The following is a 22,127-nucleotide window of genomic DNA, read 5'->3' as shown; positions in this document are numbered from 1 at the left end:
GGGGTGATTTATGGGGCTCCGTGGGTGGTCTGTGGGACTCTGGGGGTGGTCTATGGGGCTCCGTGGGTGGTCTATGGGTGGTCTATGGGGCTCTGGGGGTGATCTATGGGGCTCTGGGGGTGGTCTGGGGGACTCCGTGGGTGGTCAATGGGGCTCCGTGGGTGGTCAATGGGGCTCTGGGGGCTCCGTGGGTGGTCTATGGGGCTCTGTTGGTGGTCTATGGGGCTCTGGGGGCTCCGTGGGTGGTCAATGGGGCTCCATGGGTGGTCTATGGGGCTCTGGGGGCTCCGTGGGTGGTCTATGGGCTCTGGGGGTGATTTATGGGGCTCCGTGGGTGGTCTGTGAGGCTCTGTGGGTGGTCTATGGGGCTCGGGGGGCTCCGTGGGTGGTCTATGGGACTCCGTGGGTGGTCTATGGGTGGTCTATGGGGCTCTGGGGTGGTCTGGGGGCTCCATGGGTGGTCTATGGGGCTCTGGGGGCTTCATGGGTGGTCTATGGGGCTCTGTGGGGCTCCGTGGGTGGTCTGTGGGGCTCGGGGGGCGCTCGGTGGGGCCGTGTGGGGCCCGACGGCTGTGGCTGCCCCCCCGCAGGCGGACTCGGGGGGGCCGGTGGCGTGCGCGGGCGCGGGGGGCGCTGGGTGCAGGCCGGGGTCCTCAGCTTCGCCGTGGGCTGCGCTCGCCCCGACGGGCCCGTGCTGGCCACCGCCCTGGCGGCCCACGCCCGCTGGCTGCGCCGCCGCCTGCCCCGCCGCGCCTTCGTGGCCCCCCCGCCCCCCGCCCCCCCCGGCCTGGAGGACGGCAAGTGCCTGGGTGAGCCGGGGGGGGGGGGGGCGGGGGGGCGATGTGGGGCGGGGAAGGGGCGATATGGGGCGGGGAGGGGGCGATATGGGGCGGGGAAGGGGCGATATGGGGCGGGGAAGGGGGATATGGGGCGGGGAGGGGGCGATATGGGGCAGGGAGGGGCGATACAGGGGGGAGAGGGGCGATACGGGGGGGAGAGAGGGCGATATGGGCGGGGAGGGGGCGATATGGGACAGGGAGGGGGCGATATGGGGCGGGGGGGCGATATGGGGCGGGGAGGGGGCGATAGGGGGCGGGGAGGGGGCGATGTGGGGGGGAGAGGGAGCGATATGGGACGCGGAGGGGGCGATATGGGGCGGGGAAGGGGCGATATGGGGCGGGGAGGGGCGATAGGGGGCGGGGAGGGGGCGATGTGGGGGGGAGAGGGAGCGATATGGGGCGGGAGGGGGCGATATGGGGCGGGGAAGGGGCGATATGGGGCGGGAGGGGGCGATATGGGGGGGAGGGGGCGATAGGGGGCGGGGAAGGGGCGATAGGGGGGCGGGGAGGGGGCGATGTGGGGGGGAGAGGGAGCGATATGGGACGGGGAGGGGCGATATGGGGCGGGGAGGGGGCGATATGGGGGGGAGGGGCGATATGGGGTGGGGAGGGCGCGATATGGCGGGGAGGGCGCGATAGGGGGCAGGGAGGGGGCGATAGGGGGCGGGGAGGGGTCGATATGGGGGGGAGAGGGAGCGATATGGGGCGGGGAGGGGGCGATATGGGGGGGAGAGGGAGCGATATGGGGGGGAGAGGGAGCGATATGGGGCGGGGGGCGATATGGGGCGGGGAGGGGGCGATAGGGGGCGGGAGGGGGCGATATGGGGGGAGAGAGGGCGATATGGGCGGGGAGGGGGCGATATGGGGCGGGAAGGGGCGATAGGGGCGGGGAGGGGGCGATATGGGACGGGGAGGGGGCGATGTGGGGGGAGAGGGAGCGATATGGGACGGGGAAGGGGCGATAGGGGGCGGGGAGGGGGCGGTATGGGGCGGGGAAGGGGCGATATGGGGCGGGGAGGGGGCGATATGGGGGGGAGAGGGCGATATGGGGTGGGGAGGGTGTGATATGGGGCGGGGGGGGCGATATGGGGGGAGAGGGGCCGATAGGGGGCGGAGGGGCGCGATGCGGGGCGGGGGGGGGGGCGCGATATGGGGTGGGGGGGCCACGATATGGAGGGGGAGGGGGCGATATGGGGCGGGGGGGGCGATATGGGCAGAGAGGGATCATGCTATGGGGCGGGGGGGGGGATAGGGGGCGGGGGGCCGCGATAGGGGGCGGGGAGGGGGCGATAGGGGGAGGGAGAGCCGCGATATATGGGGTGGGGGGCGATATACGGGGGGGGGGCGCGATATATGGGGCGGGGGGCGATATAGGGGTGCGGGGCGCCCCCTAACCCCTTGGCGACCCCGATATCGGGGGGGGGACACCCCGATATGGGGGGGAGAGCCGCGATATATGGGGCGGGGGGGCGATATAGGGGTGTGGGGCGCCCCCTAACCCCGTGCCCCCCCCCCCCCCAGGGTGCGGGATGTGGGGCGGCCGCGGCTGGAGCCCCCCCCGGGCCCGCGCTGGCCCTGGGCCGTCAGCCTGAGCCTGGGGGGGCGGCGCCGCTGCGGGGGGGCCCTGGTGGCCGAGAGCTGGGTGCTGACGGCCGCCCACTGCTTCATCGGTTAGTCCCGCCCCACACTTGGGGGGCAGACCCATAGCGGCCCCCCCACACCCCCCCCCCCCCTGTAGGGACCCACAGCTACCATCCATCCTTCCCCCCCCCCCCGTGCCCCATAGAGGCACCCGGACCCACAACTGACCCCATAACAGACCCTGGGACCCACAACTGACACACACCCCCCCCCCCGCCCCGTGCCCCATAGCGGCACCTGGGACCCCCAACTGACCATTCTGCCCCATAGCGTCCCCCAGAACAGGGGTCCCGGGCGGGGGGGGGGGGTTGGGGGGGGGTCCCATCGCCTCTGGGGGTTTTGGGGGGAGGTCCCTCACCCCATGGGGGGGGGGGGGGTTATGGGGGGGGAGACACATCCCCCCCCCCCAACTTGACCCCCTCTCTGCCCCATAGCGTCCCCCAGAACAGGGGTCCCGGGCGGGGGGGGGGGGGGGTTGGGGGGGGTCCCCATCGCCTCTGGGGGTTTTGGGGGGGGGTCCCTCACCCCATGGTGGGGGAGGGGTTGGGGGGGGGGGAGACACATCCCCCCCCCCCCCACCCAACTTGACCCCTCTCTGCCCCATAGCGTCCCCCAGAACAGGGGTCCCGGCGGGGGGGGGGGGGTTGGGGGGGGTCCCCGGGGTTGGGGGGGGGTCCCCATCGCCTCTGGGGTTCGGGGGGGGGGGTCCCTCACCCCATGGTGGGAGGGGGGGGGGAGACACATCCCCCCCCCCAACTTGACCCCTCTCTGCCCCATAGCGTCCCCCAAAACCAAGGTCCCCAAGGGGGGGTGTGTCCCCATTGTGTCCAGGGGTTTGGGGGGGGGGTGTCTCAGGTGTCTTGGGGGGGGGGGGGACACACCCCCCCACAACCCCCCCCCCCCCGCCCCACACTCCCCCCCCCCCCCCGTGACCCCTCCGTGGGGCGCAGGCACCAGGCGGCGGAGACCTGGACGGTGACGACGGCGGGGGGCGACGCTCGGCGGGGGGGGGCGCGGCTGCACCTCCACGGGGCCTACGTCGGGGGGGGGGCGGAAGGGGGGGAGGGGGGGGGGGGCGGCGGGGGGGGGTCCCGACCTGGCGCTGCTGCGCTTGGAGCCCCCCCCCCTGCCCCTGGGCCCCGCCCTCCGGCCCCTCTGTCTGCCCCACGGCCACCACCGCGCCCCCCCCGGCACCCGCTGCTGGGCCATCGCGGCCACCAACGGTCAGTGACAGCCCCCCCCCCCCCCCCCCCCCCCCCGGGGTGTCCCCCCCCCGGGGTGTCCCCAACCCCGGTGTCCCCCAACCCCGGTGTGTCCCCCCCCCGGTGTCCCCAACCCCGGTGGCATCTCCCCCCCATCCCCCCCCCCCCCCCCCGGCAACGGCTGCTGGGCCACCGTGGCCACCAAAGGTCATTGTCACCACCCCCCCCCCCCGGTGTCCCCACCCTCGGTGTCCCCCCCCCCCCGGTGTCCCCAACCCCGGTGTCCCCAACCCCGGTGGCATCTCCCCCCCATCCCCCCCGCCCCCCGGCACCCGCTGCTGGGCCACTGTGGCCACCAAAGGTCATTGTCACCGTCCCCCCCCCCCACCCCCCGGGCCCTTGTCACACCCCCTCCCCCCCCCCCCCGGTGTCCCCAACCCCGGTGTCCCCATCCCTGATGTCCCCACCCCCGGTGTCCCCCATGTTGTCCCCGTCACCCCCGGTGTCCCCACCCTTGGTGTCCCCACCATGTCCCCATCCCTGGTGTCCCCACCCCTGGTGTCCCCATCATCTCCACCCCCGGTGTCCCCACCATGTCCCCATCCCCGGTGTCCCCCATGTTGTCCCCCTCACCCCTGGGTGTCCCCGTCCCTGGTGTCCCCACCCTTGGTGTCCCCACCATGTCCCCATCCCTGCTGTCCCCATCCCTGACGTCCCCATCATCTCCACCCCTGGTGTCCCCCATGTTGTCCCCGTCACCCCCGGTGTCCCCATCCCTGGTGTCCCCATCCCTGACGTCCCCACCATGTCCCTGTCCCCCCCAGTGTCCCCATCCCCGGTGTCCCCACCCTCGGTGTCCCCATGTTGTCCCTGTCACCCCCGGTGTCCCCGCCCTCGGTGTCCCCACCATGTCCCCATCCCCGGTGTCCCCACCCCTGATGTCCCCATCATCTCCACCCCTGGTGTCCCCACCATGTCCCCATCCCTGGTGTCCCCCATGTTGTCCCCCTCACCCCTGGTGTCCCCGTCCCTGGTGTCCCCACCCTTGGTGTCACCACCATGTCCCCATCCCTGACGTCCCATCATCTCCACCCCTGGTGTCCCCCATGTTGTCCCCGTCACCCCTGGGTGTCCCATCCCTCATGTCCCCATCCCTGACGTCCCCCATGTTGTCCCCATCCCCGGTGTCCCCATCATCTCCATCCCCGGTGTCCCCCATGTTGTCCCCGTCACCCCCGTGTCCCCATCCCTGGTGTCCCCGTCCCGGTGTCCCCACCATGTCCCCACCCTCGGTGTCCCCACCATGTCCCCATCCCTGGTGTCCCCCATGTTGTCCCCGTCCCTCCCAGCGTCCCCACCATGTCCCCACTCTTGGTGTCCCCACCCCTCACGTCCCCATCATCTCCACCCCTGGTGTCCCCCATGTTGTCCCCGCTGGTGTCCCCATCCCTGGTGTCCCCATCCCTGACGTCCCCACCATGTCTCCACCCCCAGTGTCCCCACCATGTCCCTGTCCCCCCCAGTGTCCCCGTCCCCGGTGTCCCCACCATGTCCCCACCCTCGGTGTCCCCATGTTGTCCCTGTCACCCCCGGTGTCCCCACCATGTCCCCATCCCTGGTGTCCCCACCCCTGACATCCCCATCATCTCCACCCCTGGTGTCCCCCATGTTGTCCCCGTCACCCCTGGTGTCCCCACCATGTCCCTGTCCCCGCTGGTGTCCCCATCCCTGACGTCCCCACCGTGTCCCCACCCCTGGTGTCCCCACCGTGTCCCCGTCCCCGGTGTCCCCACCATGTCCCCACCCTCGGTGTCCCCCATGTTGTCCCTGTCACCCCCGGTGTCCCCGCCCTCGGTGTCCCCACCATGTCCCCATCCTGGTGTCCCCATCCCTGACGTCCCCATCATCTCCACCCCCAGTGTCCCCACCATGTCCCTGTCCCCGCTGGTGTCCCCACCCCCGGTGTCCCACCGTGTCTCCACCCCCCGTGTCCTCCTTGGTGTCCCCACCCCTGATGTCCCATCCCTGACGTCCCCATCATCTCCACCCCCGGTGTCCCCCATGTTGTCCCCCTCACCCCCGGTGTCCCCACCCTTGGTGTCCCCACCATGTCCCCATCCCTGGTGTCCCCATCCCTGACGTTCCCATCATCTCCATCCCTGGTGTCCCCCGTGTTGTCCCCGTCACCCCCGGTGTCCCCATCCCTGGTGTCCCCACCCTTGGTGTCCCCCATGTTGTCCCCATCACCCCTGGTGTCCCCACCATGTCCCCACCCTCGGTGCCCCCCGTGTTGTCCCCAACCCCAATGTCCCTGTCCCCGGTGTCCCCACCATGTCCCCATCCCTGGTGTCCCCATCCCTGACGTCCCCATCCCTGATGTCCCCATCATCTCCACCCCCGGTGTCCTCACCATGTCCCCGTCACCCCCGATGTCCCCACCCCTGGTGTCCCCACCACGTCCCCGTCCCCGGTGTCCCCACCCTTGGTGCCCCCCGTGTTGTCCCCAACCCCAATGTCCCCATTCCCGGTGTCCCCATCCCTGACGTCCCCATCATCTCCACCCCCGGTGTCCCCACCATGTCCCCGTCACCCCCGATGTCCCCACCCCCGGTGTCCCCACCACGTCCCCGTCCCTCCGCCGGTGTCCCCCCCCCCCCGGTGTCCCCATGGTGAGGTGTCCCCCGTGTCCCCTGTGTCCCCGCAGCCTCGGGGCCGGAGCTGCGGAGCGTGGAGGTGACGATCTCGGAGTCCTGTGGTGACGCCCCGGGGACGCCACCGTCCCCCGACACCTTCTGCGTCACCGTCCCCGGGGGCGCCCCCGTCCCACAGGTCTGGGGACACCCGTGTCACCCCCCCCGGTCCCCGCGGCCCTCACGGGGGCCCTCCTGGGGTCCCCACGTCCCTCCTGACGTCCCTTTTGGGGTCCCCTGGGTGTCCCCGTGTCCCTCCCAGGGTCCTTCTTGGTGTCCCCATGTCCCTCTTGGTGTCCCTTGGTGTCCCCGTGTCCCTCCTGAGGTCCCTTTTGGGGTCCTTTCGGGTCCCCGTGTCCCTTTTGGGGTCCCTGTGTCTCCCTTGGGGTCCCTTTTGGGGTCCTTCGGGGTCCCCGTGTCCTTTCTGGTGTCCCCATGTCCCTCCTGACGTCCCTCTTGGGGTCCCCTGGGTGTCCCCGTGTCCCTCCTGGGGTCCCCATGTCCATTTTGGGGTCCCTTGGTGTCCCCATGTCCCTCCCGGGGTCCTTCTTGGTGTCCCCAGGTCCCTCCTGGTGTCCCCGTGTCCCTCTTGGGGTCCCCTGGGTGTCCCCGTGTCCCTCCTGGGGTCCCCGTGTCCCTTTTGGGGTCCCTTGCTGTCCCCGTGTCTCCCTTGGGGTCCCTTTTGGGGTCCCCTGGGTGTCCCCATGTCCCTCTTGGTGTCCCTTGGTGTCCCCGTGTCCCTCCTGAGGTCCCTTTTGGGGTCCTTTCGGGTCCCCGTGTCCCTTTTGGGGTCCCTTGGTGTCCCCCCAGGGTCCTTCTTGGTGTCCCCGTGTCCCTTTTGGGGTCCCTTGCTGTCCCCGTGTCTCCCTTGGGGTCGCTTTTGGGGTCCCCTGGGTGTCCCCGTGTCCCTTCTGGTGTCCCCACGTCCCTCCTGACGTCCCTTTTGGGGTCCCTCCTGGTGTCCCCGTGTCCCTCTTGGGGTCCCCTTGGTGTCCCCATGTCCCTCTTGGTGTCCCCATGTCCCTCCTGGGGTCCCTTTTGGTGTCCCCGTGTCCCTCTTGGGGTCCCCTGGGTGTCCCCATGTCCCTCCTGGGGTCCCCATGTCCCTTTTGGGGTCCCTTGGTGTCCCCCCAGGGTCCTTCTTGGTGTCCCCGTGTCCCTTTTGGGGTCCCTTGCTGTCCCCGTGTCTCCCTTGGGGTCCCTTTTGGGGTCCCTCCTGGTGTCCCCGGGTCCCTCTTGGGGTCCCCTTGGTGTCCCCATGTCCCTCTTGGTGTCCTTGGTGTCCCCATGTCCCTCCTGGGGTCCCTTTTGGTGTCCCCGTGTCTCCCTTGGGGTCCCTTTTGGGGTCCCCTGGGTGTCCCCGTGTCCCTCCTGGTGTCCCCGGGTCCCTTTTGGGGTCCCTTGGTGTCCCCCCAGGGTCCTTCTTGGTGTCCCCGTGTCCCTTGGTGTCCCCACGTCCCTCCTGAGGTCCCTTTTTGGGGTCCCTTGGTGTCCCCGTGTCCCTTTGGGGTCCTCATGTCCCCTTTGGGGGGGGGGATTTGGGGGTCCCCGTGTCCCTTTTGGGGGGTCCCAGAGGTCCCTTTTGGGGGGGGATTTGGGGGGTCCCAGGTCCCTTTTGGGGGGGGTCCCCGTGTCCCTTTTTGGGGGGATCCCGGGGTGTTTTGGGGGGGGTCCCAGGTCCCTTTTGGGGGGGTCTCAGGTCCTTTTTGGGGGGGGGGGATTTTGGGGGTCCCCGTGTCCCTTTTGGGGGGTCTCAGAGGTCCCTTTTTGGGGGGGGATTTTGGGGGTCCCCGTGTCCCTTTTGGGGGGTCCCAGAGGTCCCTTTTGGGGGGGGTCCCCATGTCCCTTTTGGGGGGGGATTTGGGGGTCCCAGGTCCCTTTTGGGGGGGGGGGGATTTTGGGGGTCCCCGTGTCCCTTTTGGGGGGTCCCAGAGGTCCCTTTTGGGGGGGGTCCCCATGTCCCTTTTGGGGGGGGATTTGGGGGTCCCAGGTCCCTTTTGGGGGGGGGGGATTTTGGGGGTCCCCGTGTCCCTTTTGGGGGGTCCCAGAGGTCCCTTTTTGGGGGGGATTTTGGGGATCCCCGTGTCCCTTTTGGGGGGTCTCAGAGGTCCCTTTTTGGGGGGGGATTTTGGGGGTCCCCGTGTCCCTTTTGGGGGGTCCCAGAGGTCCCTTTTGGGGGGGGTCCCCATGTCCCTTTTGGGGGGGGATTTTGGGGGTCCCCGTGTCCCTTTTGGGGGGTCCCAGAGGTCCCTTTTGGGGGGGGGTCCCCATGTCCCTTTTGGGGGGGGATTTGGGGGTCCCAGGTCCCTTTTGGGGGGGGGGGATTTTGGGGGTCCCCGTGTCCCTTTTGGGGGGTCCCAGAGGTCCCTTTTGGGGGGGGTCCCCATGTCCCTTTTGGGGGAGGGATTTTGGGGGTCCCAGGTCCCTTTTGGGGGGGGTCCCCGTGTCCCTTTTTGGGGGGATCCCGGGGTGTTTTGGGGGGGTGTCCCAGGTCCCTTTTGGGGGGGGATTTTGGGGGTCCCCGTGTCCCTTTTGGGGGGGGATTTGGGGGTCCCAGGTCCCTTTTGGGGGGGGTGTCTCAGGTCCTTTTTGGGGGGGGGGATTTTGGGGGTCCCCGTGTCCCTTTTGGGGGGGGATTTGGGGGTCCCAGGTCCCTTTTGGGGGGGTCTCAGGTCCTTTTTGGGGGGGGGATTTTGGGGGTCCCAGGTCCCTTTTGGGGGGGGTCCCCGTGTCCCTTTTTGGGGGGATCCCGGGGTGTTTTGGGGGGGGGTCCCAGGTCCCTTTTGGGGGGGGATTTTGGGGGTCCCCGTTTCCCTTTTGGGGGGGGATTTGGGGGTCCCAGGTCCCTTTTGGGGGGGTCTCAGGTCCTTTTTGGGGGGGGGATTTTGGGGGTCCCCGTGTCCCTTTTGGGGGGGGAATTTGGGGGCCCCAGTGTCCCTTTTGGGGGGGTTTTGTGGTGTTTTTTGGGGGGTTTGGGTATTTTTTTGGGGGGGGGGTTTTCCTCCCCGTGGGGCGGTTGGTGTTTTGGGGGTGTCTGACGTGTGTGTCCCCCCCCCCGCAGCTGGACGGGGGGTCCCCGCTGGCCTGCGAGGAGCGGGGGGTCTGGTTCCTGCTGGGGACGGCCGGGGGGGGGACGACCCCCCCCTTTTTCACCGCCGCCGCCCCCCACGAGCGCTGGGTCACCGGCGTCACCCGCGAGGCCTATTTCGCCGAGACCCCCCCGGACCCCCGGGAGGAGGAGGAGGAGGAGGAGGAAGACGAAGACCCCACGGGGGACCCCCACGTCCCAGAGCCCCCCCGCCCCATGGAGCCCCCCAGCCCCACGGAGCCCCCCCACATCCCCGAGCCCCCCCGCCCCACGGAGCCCCCTCACATCGCCGAGCCCCCCCGCCCCACGGAGAACCCCCACATCCCCGAGCCCCCCAGCCCCACGGAGCCCCCCCACATCCCCGAGCCCCCCCGCCCCACGGAGAACCCCAGCCCCACGGAGAATCCCGACACCCCGGAGCCCCCCAACCCCACGGAGGACCCCGACATCGAGGGGGGCCCCCCCATGTGGAGACAAGTCCAGGTCCCCGACGACCCCCCCCTTTGGGGACAGGTCCAGGTCCCCGAGGACCCCCCTTTTTGGGGTCCCCCCCAATCCTGGGGGGTCCCAGGGGGCCTGGATGGCCCTGACGAGGCCTGACCCCCGCTTTTGGGGGGGGCTGAAAGGTTCGGTTTGGGGGGGGGGGGGGGGGGGGGCAGAGAAATAAAGGTGGTGGTGGTCTGCAGTGCCCCCCCCCGGCTCTTTCTGGGGGTCCCTGGCCCCACTTTGGGGGTCTCCAACCCCACTTGGGGGGTCCCCAGCACCACTTGGGGGTTTCCAGCCCCATTCAGGCTCCACCTGGGGGTCCCTGGCCCCACTTTGGGGGTCTCCAACCCCAATTGGGGGGTCCCCAGCCCCATTCAGGCCCCACTTTGGGGGTCCCCAGCCCCATTTTGGGGGTCTCCAACCCCAATTGGGGGGTCCCCAGCCCCATTCAGGCCCCACTTTGAGGGTCCCCAGCCCCATTTTGGGGGTCCCCAGCCCCACTTTGGGAGTCTCCAACCCCACTTGGGGGGTCCCCGGCCCCATTCAGGCCCCATTCTGGGGGTCTCCAGCCCCATTTAGGCTCCACCTGGGGGTCCCTGGCCCCACTTTGGGGGTCTCCAGCCCCATTCAGGCCCAACCTGGGGGTCCCTGGCCCCACTTTGGGGGTCTCCAGCCCCATTCAGGCCCAACCTGGGGGTCCCTGGACCCATTTTGAGGGTTCCCAGCCCCATTCAAGCCCCATTTTGGGGGTCCCCAGCCCCACTTTGGGAGTCTCCAACCCCACTTTGGGCATCCGTGCTCCCACTTGGGGGGTCCCCAGCCCCATTCAGGCCCCACTTTGGGGGTCCCTGGCCCCATTCTGGGGGTCCCCAGCCCCATTGAGGCCCCACTTGGGGGTCCCCAGCCCCATCCAGGGCACACTTGGGGGTCCCCAGACCCAGCTTGGGGATCTCCCAACCCCACTTGGGGGTCCCTGGTCCCACTTGGGGGGTCCCCAGCCCCATCCTGGGGGTCCCCAGCCCCATTCAGGCCCCACTTGGGGGTCCCTGGCCCCACTTAGGGGGTCCGCAGCCCTATTCTGGGGGTCCCCAGCCCCATTCAGGCCCCACTTGGGGGTCCTGGGCCCCATTTTGGGGGTCCCCGGCCCCACTTTGGGGGTCTCCAACCCCACTTGGGGGTCCCTGGCCCCACTTTGGGGGTCCCCGGCCCCGCAGAGACCCCAAATCCCCCCCCAAAACCGCTCCAAAACAACCCAAATTTAATGGGGGGGGGGGGGGGAGGGGGGGCGTCACCCGTCGGCCTCCGGTGCCCGGAACGTTGTTGGTGCCGTAGAGTCCTCCAACGCCGTCCCCGGCCCGTCGCGGTGTCCCACCACCTTCTCCTCCCCCCGGAACGTTGGTGGTGACACCGGAGAGTCCTCCCACGCCGTCTCCGTGGTGTCCCGGTGTCCCGGAGGTCCCTCCGGTGCCCGGAACGTTGGTGGTGGTGCCGTAGAGTCCTCCAACGCCATCTCCGTAGCGTCCGGGTGTCGTACGGACACCTCCTCCGCCCGGAACGCGGTTGGTGACACCAGGAATTCCTCCGACACCATCTCCACGGTGTCCGGGTGTTGTACGGACACCTTTGGTGCCCGTAACGTTGGTGGTGGAGCCGTAGAGTCCTCCAACACCGTCCCCATCCCATCCCGGTGTCCCACCACCTTCTCCTCCACCCGGAACGTGGTCGGTGGTGCCGTAGAGTCCTCCAACGCCGTCTCCATCCCGTCCAGGTGTTCCCGTAACGCGGTTGGTGACACCAGGGAGTCCTCCGACACCGTCCCCATGGTGTCCAGGTGTCCCGGAGGCCCCTCCGATGCCCGGAACGTTGGTGGTGGTGCCGTAGAGTCCTCCAACACCGTCCCTGTCCCGTCCCGGTGTCCCACCACCTTCTCCTCCACCCGGCACGTGGTTGGTGGTGCCGTAGAGTCCTCCAACGCCATCTCCATCGTGTCCAGGTGTTCCCCTAACGTTGGTGGTGGTGCCGTAGAGTCCTCCAACACCATCCCTGTCCCATCCCGGTGTCCCACCACCTTCTCCTTCACCCGGAACGTTGGTGGTGGTGCCGTAGAGTCCTCCAACACTGTCCCCTTCCCGTCCCGGTGTCCCACCACCTTCTCCTCCACCCGGCACGTGGTTGGTGGTGCCGTAGAGTCCTCCAACACCGTCTCCATCCCGTCCTGGTGTTCCCCTAACGTTGGTGGTGGTGCCGTAGAGTCCTCCAACACCGTCCCCATCCCATCCCGGTGTCCCACCACCTTCTCCTCCACCCGGCACGTGGTCGGTGGTGCCGTAGAGTCCTCCAACACCGTCTCCATCCCGTCCAGGTGTTCCCGTAACGTTGGTGGTGGTGCCGTAGAGTCCTCCAACACCGTCCCTGTCCCATCCCGGTGTCCCACCACCTTCTCCTCCACCCGGAACGTTGGTGGTGGTGCCGTAGAGTCCTCCAACACTGTCCCCGTCCCGTCCCGGTGTCCCACCACCTTCTCCTCCACCCGGCACGTGGTCGGTGGTGCCGTAGAGTCCTCCAACGCCGTCTCCATCCCGTCCCGGTGTCGTACGGACACCTCCTCCGCCCGGAACGCGGTTGATGATACCAAAGCGTCCCCCGCCAGCGTCTCCGGGGCGTCCCTCGGCGTCGGCGTCCCCTGACCGGGCTGTGGTTGACAGGCGTCGGCCGGCGCGTGGAGCCGTTGGTGACCCAGCAGTTGCCGGCGCAGGCGGAAAGCCTTGGGGCAGAGGCCACAGCGGTGCCGGCGGCGCTCGGCGTGGGTGCGCCGGTGGTTCTTGAGGGCCATGAGGTTGTAGAAGGCCTTGGGGCAGGCGGGGCAGCGGAAGAGGCCGGTGGTGTGGCTCTGCCGGTGGTTGACCAGGCTGCCGGCGTGCTTGTAGCTGCGGCCGCACACCTCGCAGCGGAAAGGCCGGGCCTCCGGTGCTTCTCCCTCTTCCTCCTCTTCCTCCTCCTCCTCCTCCTCCTCGCAGGCGTCGCAGGCCGGGCGTTGGCGCGGCGGCGGGGCGGACGCCGGGGGTCCCGCCTTGCAGCGGGGGTGGTTGCGGAGGTGGTTGCGGAAGGCGGCGAGGTTGGGGTAGCGGCGGGCGCAGACGGCGCAGGGGAAGACGCCGGTTTGGTGGGTTTGCCGGTGGTTGACCAAACTGCCGCCGTGGCGGTAGGTTTTGCCACAGAGGCTACAGGCGTAAGGTCGGCGCTCGCCCCCGGCCACCACGTCGGCCATGGCGGCCGCTTCCTCGGCGCGGTGGCCGCGGCTGTGCTCCCGCAGGCTCTGCAGGTCGCCGAAGGGCCGCCCGCAGTAGCCGCAGATTTGCCACAGCTCCTCGCCCGACGCTTCCCCCCCCCAACACCCCTCCGGCGGCGGCGGCGGCACCGGCGGCACCGTCACGTGCTCCTGCCGGTGGTGCCGCGCCAGCTCGGCCTCGCCGGGGAAGATGCCGCCGCACAGGCTGCAGAGGAAGGGACGCTCTTCTTCCTCCTCGTCCTCCTCGTCCTCCTCGTCCTCCTCCTCGTCCGCCGCGCCGCGGGGACGCCGGTGCCGGCGAAAATGCGCCTGTAGCGCCGGGAGGCCGCCGAATTCCTTGGGGCAGAGCGAGCACTGGTAGATGGCGGGCGGCAGCGGCGGCGGCGGCACCTCGGGGCTACAGCCGTTGCGGCGCCGGTGGCGGTGGCGGCGGCGCCGGTGTCCCCGCAGGTGTCCCTTGAGGGCGCCCAGGTTGGAGAAGCGTTTGGGGCAGAGGCCGCAGCCGAAATCGCCCGTCTGGTGGGTGTGTTTGTGGTTGATGAGGCTGCCGGAGTGCCGGTAGGTTTTGCCGCACACCTCGCAGCGGTACAGTCGCTCGGCGGCAACGACGGTGACATCACGCGGCGATGGCGGCGGCCGTCCCCGGCGGTGGCCCCGGGCGTGGGTGCGCAGGGCCATGAGGTTGGGGAAGTGTTTGGGGCAGAGGGAACAGGCGAAGACGCCGGTGCGGTGGGTGTGCCGGTGGTTGGCCAAGCTGCCCCGGTGGCGGTAGCGCCGCCCGCACTCCCCGCAGCTGTAGAGCCGGCCCGAGGAGGGCGAGGCGGCCGGCGGAGTCGCCGCCGGCCCCACGGCGCCGGCGTCCCCTGTCACCGTCGCCGGCCGTTGGGCTCGCCGGTGCGCCCGGCGGTGGCTGGTGAGGGCGGCCAGGTTGAAGAGCTGTTTGCCGCAGGCGGCGCAGCCGTAGAGGCCGGTTTGGTGGCTGCGGCGGTGGTTGACCAGGCTGCCGGCGTGGCGGTAGCTCCGCCCGCACTCCCCGCAGCGGTAACGGCGCTCGGCGGCAGCGGCGGGGGACGACGACGGGGCCCGCGGGGAGGCGGCGGGGGACGGAGGAGACGCCATGGCTGCGGGGGTGGGGGGGGGGGAGAGAGAGAGAGAGAGGGGTGAGGTGGGCAGCCCGGCATCTGGGACCCACATCTATAGGGGACCCACATCTATAGGGCACCCACGTGTCCAGGGGGAGACCCAGGAGTCCGGGACCCACATCTATAGGGGACCCAAGCGTCTGGGGGGGACCCAGGAGTCCAGGACCCACATCTATAGGGGACCCAGGTGTCTGGGACCCAAGTGTCTGGGACCCACATCTATAGGGGACCCACATCTATAGGGGACCCATGTGTCCAGGGGGAGACCCAGGAGTCCGGGACCCACATCTATAGGGGACACAGGGGTCTGGGAGGGACCCAGGAGTTTGGGACCCACATCTATAGGGGACCCAGGTGTCAGGGGGGGACCCAGGCATCCAGGCCCCACATCTATAGGGGACCCAGGTGTCTGGGACCCACATCTATAGGGGACCCACATCTATAGGGCACCCATGTGTCCAGGGGGAGACCCAGGAGTCCGGGACCCATATCTATAGGGGACCCAAGCGTCTGGGGGGGACCCAGGGGTTCAGGACCCACATCTATAGGGGACCCAGGTGTCCGGGAGGGACCCAGGGGTTCAGGACCCACATCTATAGGGGACCCAGGTGTCTGGGACCCAAGTGTCTGGGACCCACATCTATAGGGGACCCACATCTATAGGGCACCCACGTGTCCAGGGGGAGACCCAGGAGTCCGGGACCCACATCTATAGGGGACCCAAGCATCTGGGGGGGACCCAGGAGTCCAGGACCCACATCTATAGGGGACCCAAGCGTCTGGGGGGGACCCAGGAGTCCAGGACCCACATCTATAGGGGACCCAGGTGTCTGGGACGCAAGCGTCTGGGACCCACATCTATAGGGGACCCACATCTATAGGGCACCCATGTGTCCAGGGGGAGACCCAGGAGTCCGGGACCCATATCTATAGGGGACCCAAGCGTCTGGGGGGGACCCAGGGGTTCAGGACCCACATCTATAGGGGACCCAGGTGTCTGGGACGCAAGCGTCTGGGACCCACATCTATAGGGGACCCACATCTATAGGGCACCCATGTGTCCAGGGGGAGACCCAGGAGTCCGGGACCCATATCTATAGGGGACCCAAGCGTCTGGGGGGGACCCAGGGGTTCAGGACCCACATCTATAGGGGACCCAGGTGTCTGGTACGCAAGCGTCTGGGACCCACATCTATAGGGGACCCACATCTATAGGGGACCCACATCTATAGGGCACCCATGTGTCCAGGGGGAGACCCAGGAGTCCGGGACCCACATCTATAGGGGACCCAAGCGTCTGGGGGGGACCCAGGGGTTCAGGACCCACATCTATAGGGGACCCAGGTGTCCGGGAGGGACCCAGGGGTTCAGGACCCACATCTATAGGGGACCCAGGTGTCTGGGACCCAAGCGTCTGGGACCCGCATCTATAGGGGACCCACATCTATAGGGCACCCATGTGTCCAGGGGGAGACCCAGGAGTCCGGGACCCACATCTATAGGGGACCCAAGCATCTGGGGGGGACCCAGGAGTCCAGGACCCACATCTATAGGCGACACAGGCATCCGGGAGCCACATCTATAGCAGACCCAGGCGTCCGGGAGGGACCCAGGGGTTCAGGACCCACATCTATAGGGGACACAGGGGTCTGGGGGGGACCCAGGAGTCCAGGACCCACATCTGTAGGGGACCCACATCTATAGGGGACCCAGGCATCCGGGACCCACATCTATAAGGGACATAGGTGACAGGGACGGACCCAGGAGTCCGGGACCCACATCTATAGGGGACCCAGGAGTCCAGGACCCACATCTATAGGGGACACAGGGGTTCAGGACCCACATCTATAGGGGACACAGGTGTCGGGGGGGGACCCAGGGGTTCTGGACCCACATCTATAGGGGACACAGGGGTTCGGGACCCACATCTATAGGGGACACAGGGGTTCGGACCCCCCCCCCGACCCCCACCCACCTGGGGGTCTCTCGCCGTCCCACGCCGCACCGCGCTCCAAAGCTGGGGGGGAGGGGGGGGGGCTGGAAGACAAAGGGTTAAATTGAGGGGAGGGGGGAGAACACACAGACCCCAAAACCACCCCGATTCCCCCCAAAACGTGGAGCACCCCCCCCCTCCCGCCACCGGCACCTCCTTTTGTTGCGGGGAGACCGGAAGCCTGCCGGGTCGGCCCCGCCCCTTCCGCCACACCCGCCGGAAGCCGCTTCCCCCCCGTTTCGCCTACGTCACACGGCCCCGCCCCTCCCGCTTCCGCCCCGCCCTCCCCGCGGTCCTAGCGCCCACCGGAGCCCCCCCAGGTACGGACCGGTCCCGTGTCCCCCCCCCTCCCCCGCAACCCCTGGATCCCCCCCCCCGGCTCCGCGACCCCCCCCCCCCACCGCCCCCCCTTCCCATGGTGCATTGCGGGCCCCCTCCCCTTCCCACGGTGCATTGTGGGGCCCCCCCCTCACAAAATTGCATCCCCCCCCCCCCGAAACTGCATCCCCCCCTTGCCCAAATTGCACAACCCCCCCCCCAAAATTGCACAAAACCTCCCAAAAGTTACACCTTCCCCCCCCCCGCCATCGCCCCCCCTTCCCATGATGCATTGCGGGCCCCCCCCGGTGCATCGTGGGTCGCCCCCCCCCCAAATTGCATCCCTCCCCCCCCAAATTGCACCCCCCCCTTGCCCAAATTGCACAAAAAAAACCCCCAAAAATGCACAATGCCCCCCCCCCAAAATTGCACACCCCCCCCAAAATTACCCCCCACCCCCGAGGTACTACCCCCCCCCATCGCCCCCCCTTCCCGTGATGCATTGCGACCCCCCCTTCCCACGGTGCATTGTGGGGGGACCCCCCCCAATTGCATCCCCCCCCCCCCAAATTCCATCCCCCCCCTAAATTCCATCCCCCCCCAACTGCATCCCCCCCCTTGCCCAAATTGCACAAACCCCCCCCCCAAAATTGCACAAAACCTCCCAAAATTACACCTTCCCCCCCCCACCGCCCCCCCTTCCCATGATGCATTGCGGCCCCCCCTCCCAAAATTGCATCCCCCTCCCAAATTGCACCCCCCCAAAAAAAGTTGCATCCCCCCCCCCCCAAGCTGCTCCCCCCCCCCACCTTTGCCCAAATTGCACAAAACCCCCCCAAAATTGCACCCACACCCACCCCCCCCCACCAGGGTACAACCCCCCCCCCCATCGCCCCCCCCTTTTCCCATGATGCATTGCAGCCCCCCCAAAAATGGCGACCTCGTTGTGCCCCCCCAATCGTCCCCCCATTCCCATGGTGCATTGCGCGCCCCTCCCCCACCCCACCGCCATCTTGTTGGGTGACAATGGGGGGGGGGGGCAACACTTCCCCCCCCCCCCATGGGGTGACATCCTCGCCCCCCCCGCGGGGTGGGGAAAAATGGGGTGAAACGGCGGGAAATGGGTGTAAAAACGGAAGGGGGGCGGGGGGGGGCACCCGCGTGTTGGGGGTGTCACCTCCCCCCCCCCCCACAAACCGTCGTGTTGTGTCCCCAGGGGGCCATGGAGGAGCAGCAGGGACCCGCGGGTGGGGACGTCGGTGGTGGCACCCACGGGGACATCCATGGTGGCACCCACGGGGACGTCGGTGGTGGCACCCGTGGAGATAGCGGTGGTAGAACCCATGGGGACGTCGGTGGTGGCACCCACGGGGGTGTCCATGGGGGAACTCATGGAGATACCGGTGGTAGAACCCATGGGGACGTCGGTGGTGGCACCCACGGGGACGTCGGTGGTGGCACCCGTGGAGATATCAGTGGTAGAACCCATGGGGACGTCGGTGGTGGCACCCACGGGGACGTCCGTGGTGGCACCCGTGGAGATAGCGGTGGTAGAACCCATGGGGACGTCAGTGGTGGCACCCGTGGGGGCGTCCATGGGGGAACTCATGGAGATACCAGTGGTAGAACCCATGGGGATGTCGCTGGTGGCACCCACGGGGACATCCATGGTAGCACCCGTGGGGACATGGGTGGTGGCACCCATAGGGACAGAAGTGGTGGCACCCGTGGAGATATCAGTGGTAGAACCCATGGGGATGTCGCTGGTGGCACCCATGGAGACATGGGTGGTGGCACCCATAGGGACAGAAGTGGTGGCACCCGTGGAGATATCAGTGGTAGAACCCATGGGGATGTCGCTGGTGGCACCCATGGAGACGTAGGTGGTGGCACCCATGGGGACGTCAGTGGTGGCACCCATGGGGACATCCATGGTAGAACCCATGGGGACATCCATGGGGACGCCCGTGGCCGTGATGGGACTCACGGGGACCTCCAATGTGACACCCCTGGCCATGGGGACCTCCAAGACGACACCCTTGGTGACGCCCCCGAGGACATGGGCATTGACACCCCCAGGGACGTCCCAGGTGACTCCCTTGGGGACCTCCAAGGTGGCACCCACCAGGACCTCCAGGACGCCTCCCGTGGGGACCTCGGTGATGCCACCCCCGGGGATGGCCTTGCCCTGCCCGCCTCCACCACCTCGGGGAGCCGCCACAAGTGTCCCCCCCGCGCCACCACCGGCCCCACCCCGGCCCCACCCACCGCCCCTGGAGGTGGTGGCCCCAGGTCCAGAGGTGCCACCAGCGCCATGGATGTGACCGCCACCTCCGGAGGTGCCACCACCAGGTCCAGAAGCGCCACCACCACCAGGTCCAGAGGTGCCACCGCCACGACGGCTGCACCCACCACCTCCAGAGGTGCCACCGCCACCAGGTCCAGAGGTGCCACCGCCATGTCCGGAGGTGCCACCGCCACCAGGTCCAGAGGTGCCACCACCACCAGGTCCAGAGGTGCCACCACCGCCGCGTCTGGAGGCACTGCCACCACGACAGATGCATCCAAAGCATCCGGAGATGCCACCACCCTGGTGGACACGTCCAAACCATCTCGAGGTGCCACCGCCAAGTCCGGAGGTGCCACCGCCACCAGGTCCAGAGGTGCCACCACCACTAGGTCTAGAGGTGCCACCACCACCACGTCTGGAGGCACTGCCACCACGACAGATGCGTCCAAAGCATCAGGAGATGCCACCACCACGGTGGACACATCCAAACCAGCTGGAGGTGCCACCAGCACTCGGTCCAGAGGTGCCACCACCACCAGGTCCAGAGGTGCCACCACCACGAGAGCTGCATCCAAAGCATCTGGAGATGCCACCGCTACGATAACCGTGTCCAAAGGACCTGGAGGTTCCACCGCCACCGTCCCTGGCAGTGCCACCACCACCACCATGGACGCATCCGAAGCACCCGGAGATGCCACCACCGCCACCACCATGGACGCATCCGAAGCACCCGGAGATGCCACCACCACCACCATGGACACATCCGAAGCACCTGGAGATGCTGCCACCACCACCACATCCGCATCCAAAGCACCCGGAGATGCCACCACCACCACATCTGCATCCAAAGCACCCGGAGATGCCACCAGAGCCGCATCCAAAGCACTTGGAGATGCCACCACCGCCGCCACGGACGCCCCCTGCTCCGCCTGCCCCCGCCCCGCTCCCCCTTTCCCCTGCGCCGCCTGCCCCAAGTCCTACGGCACCCTCTCCAAGCTGACCATCCACCAACGCGCCCACACGGGCGAACGTCCCTTTTCCTGCCCGGATTGTCCCAAATCTTTCGCCGACCCTTCCGTTTACCGCAAACACCGGCGGGGCCACGACGGGCTGCGGCCCCACCGTTGCGCCGCCTGCCCCAAAGCCTACGCCGAGCGCAAGGACCTGCGTAACCACCAACGCAGCCACACGGGCGAGCGGCCCTTCCTCTGCGCCGAGTGCGGCAAGAGCTTCGGCCGCTCCTCCTCCCTCGCGTGCCACCAGCGCATCCACGCTCCCCGCAAACCCTACGCCTGCGGCACCTGCGGGAAGTCCTTCACCCAACTCTCCTCTTTCCAAAGCCACCAACGCGTCCACACCGGGGAACGGCCCTACCTCTGCCCGCAGTGCGGGAGGATGTTCTCCGACCCTTCCAGCTACCGCCGTCACCAACGCGCCCACCAGGGCCTCAAACCTTACAGCTGCGGCGAGTGCGGCAAAGCTTTCCGGCAGCCGGCGGATCTGGCGGTGCATCGGCGGACCCACACCGGGGAACGGCCCTGGCGGTGCGGCGAGTGCGGCAAAGCTTTCGTGGCTTCCTGGGACCTCAAGCGACACCGGTTGACCCACACCGGGGAGAGGCCCTGGCGGTGCGGGGAGTGCGGGAAGGGGTTTTGGGAGAGGGCGGCGCTGGGCAAGCACCGGCGGACCCACTCCGGCGAGAGGCCCTACGCCTGCGGGCGCTGCGGGAAGGGCTTCGGCGGGGCCTCGGGGCTGCGCAAGCACGAGAGGACGCACGGGAAGAGGGAGGGGGAAGGCGGGGACAACGTGGCCGCCGGCGGTGGCCTCACCGTGGCCGTCGGAGGTGGCCTCAACATGGCCGCCGGACCCGGCCTCGGTATTGCCGGAGGTGGTCAGGGCATGGCCAGCAGACTTGGCCATGATTTGGCTGCTGGAGCTGGCCACAATATGGCTGCCAGAGCTGGCCATGGGATGGTTGGCGGAGCTGGGCATGACGTGGGTGGTCAGCCTAGCCACATTATGGCCACCAGCGTTGGCCAAGGGATGGCCACCGGCGCTGGGCATGACGTGGGTGGTCAGCCTGGCCACGGTATGGCCACCAGCGTTGGCCAAGGGATGGCCACTGGCGCTGGGCATGACATAGGTGGTCAGCCTAGCCACATTATGGCCACCAGCGTTGGCCAGGGGATGGCCACCAGTGCTGGGCATGACATGGGTAGTCAACCGGGCCATGGTATGGCCACCAGCGCTGGTCACGGCATGGCCGATGGCACTGGGCATGACGTGGGTGGTCAGACTGGCCACATGATGGCCAGCAGCGTTGGCTACGGCATGGCTGTTGGCATCGGGCACGACATGGGTGCCCAACCTGGCCACAACCTGGCTGCTGGAGCTGGCCACAATATGGCCACTGGACTTGGCCACGACATGGCCAACCCAGCTGGCCACCAAGCTGGCCATGAGGTGGCCGCCTCTACTGGCGAGGACGTGGCCGCTGGACTCGGCCACAGCGTGGCCACCAATTCTGGAGCGGGGGCCGCCGGAACAGCCGTGGGCTGCGGAGGCCCCAACATGGCGGCCCCCATTGGCCAACCCAACATGGCGGCCCCCATTGGGGAACCCAACATGGCGGCCCCCGTGGGAGCCGCGGGGGTGTGCCTGGGCACGGGGGGCGTGGCTTTAGCGGGCCCCGCCCCTCCGGAGCCCCGCCCCTTCGCCTGCCCCCTTTGCCCCAAGCGTTTTGGGGCGAGGGCGGGGCTCCGCAAGCACGAGCGCCGCCACGGCCCCGCCCCCTGCCCGCAGGCCCCGCCCACGCCGTGACCACGCCCCCCCTTTGCCGCCGAGGGGGCGGGTTAATCGAGGGAGCGGAACCAATCGAGGGGCGGCTCTTCCCTGTGGCCCCGCCCCTTTTGGGTGTTAATGGCAAATAAAAGGCCGAGTCTCCGCCTCTGTCTCATTTCTGACCCCCCCCCCCAAAAAAAGGGGACCCAGGTGTGGGGGGACCCCCTTACAGCCCCCCAACAAGGTACCCAGGCACTGGGGACCCCCCCCATGGGGGACACAAGTGGGGGGGGACCCTCTTTCAGCCCCCCAATAAGGAACCCCAGTGTCGGGGACCCCCCCATGAGGGACCCAAGTGCGGCGGGAGC

General features: G+C 68.8%; 3 protein-coding genes across 6 annotated transcripts in view; 2 read left to right on the top strand and 1 right to left on the bottom strand.

Annotated features, from left to right (window-relative positions):
- Positions 1-10,082, top strand: part of LOC134508138 (serine protease 53-like) — a 21,592-nt gene extending 11,510 nt beyond the window's left edge. Inside the window, 6 exon segments of the mRNA XM_063319249.1 lie at positions 2,361-2,369; positions 2,372-2,510; positions 3,431-3,520; positions 3,555-3,703; positions 6,387-6,511; positions 9,434-10,082. Of these exon segments, the coding sequence (XP_063175319.1) occupies positions 2,361-2,369; positions 2,372-2,510; positions 3,431-3,520; positions 3,555-3,703; positions 6,387-6,511; positions 9,434-10,060 (1,139 nt within the window). The 3' untranslated portion in view covers positions 10,061-10,082.
- A 1,105-nt stretch (positions 10,083-11,187) lies between these two features.
- LOC134508128 (zinc finger protein 646-like) lies at positions 11,188-16,482 on the bottom strand. Of its 2 annotated transcripts, XM_063319236.1 has the most exons (3): positions 16,353-16,482; positions 11,920-14,356; positions 11,188-11,838 (listed from the first exon to the last, which is right to left on the bottom strand). In XM_063319236.1, the coding sequence occupies exons 2-3, from the start codon at positions 14,352-14,354 to the stop codon at positions 11,235-11,237; spliced, it is 3,039 nt and encodes a 1,012-aa protein (XP_063175306.1). In that variant the 5' UTR covers positions 14,355-14,356; positions 16,353-16,482; the 3' UTR covers positions 11,188-11,234. The 2 variants fall into 2 exon arrangements, with proteins under 2 accessions (XP_063175306.1, XP_063175305.1); XM_063319235.1 differs by having other exon boundaries at positions 11,188-14,356.
- A 144-nt stretch (positions 16,483-16,626) lies between these two features.
- ZNF668 (zinc finger protein 668) lies at positions 16,627-21,918 on the top strand. 3 transcript variants are annotated; one of them, XM_063319234.1, is made up of 4 exons: positions 16,627-16,690; positions 17,905-19,040; positions 19,128-19,180; positions 19,376-21,918. In XM_063319234.1, the coding sequence occupies exons 2-4, from the start codon at positions 17,911-17,913 to the stop codon at positions 21,796-21,798; spliced, it is 3,606 nt and encodes a 1,201-aa protein (XP_063175304.1). In that variant the 5' UTR covers positions 16,627-16,690; positions 17,905-17,910; the 3' UTR covers positions 21,799-21,918. The 3 variants fall into 3 exon arrangements, with proteins under 3 accessions (XP_063175304.1, XP_063175303.1, XP_063175302.1); XM_063319233.1 differs by having other exon boundaries at positions 19,128-21,918; XM_063319232.1 differs by having other exon boundaries at positions 17,905-21,918.
- Positions 21,919-22,127: the final 209 nt, after the last annotated feature.

The sequence above is a fragment of the Chroicocephalus ridibundus genome, chromosome 32 (genome assembly GCF_963924245.1).
Source record: "Chroicocephalus ridibundus chromosome 32, bChrRid1.1, whole genome shotgun sequence".
Lineage (NCBI taxonomy): Eukaryota > Metazoa > Chordata > Aves > Charadriiformes > Laridae > Chroicocephalus > Chroicocephalus ridibundus.
Note: the sequence above shows the minus strand (reverse complement) of the source record. Positions and strands in the feature narration are given on the sequence as shown.

Coding starts and splice junctions, on each gene's coding strand:
- LOC134508128 (XM_063319235.1), bottom strand. CDS start 14,354: ATGGCGTCTCCTCCGTCCCCCGCCGCCTCCCCGCGGGCCCCGTCGTCG.
- ZNF668 (XM_063319232.1), top strand. CDS start 17,911: ATGGAGGAGCAGCAGGGACCCGCGGGTGGGGACGTCGGTGGTGGCACC.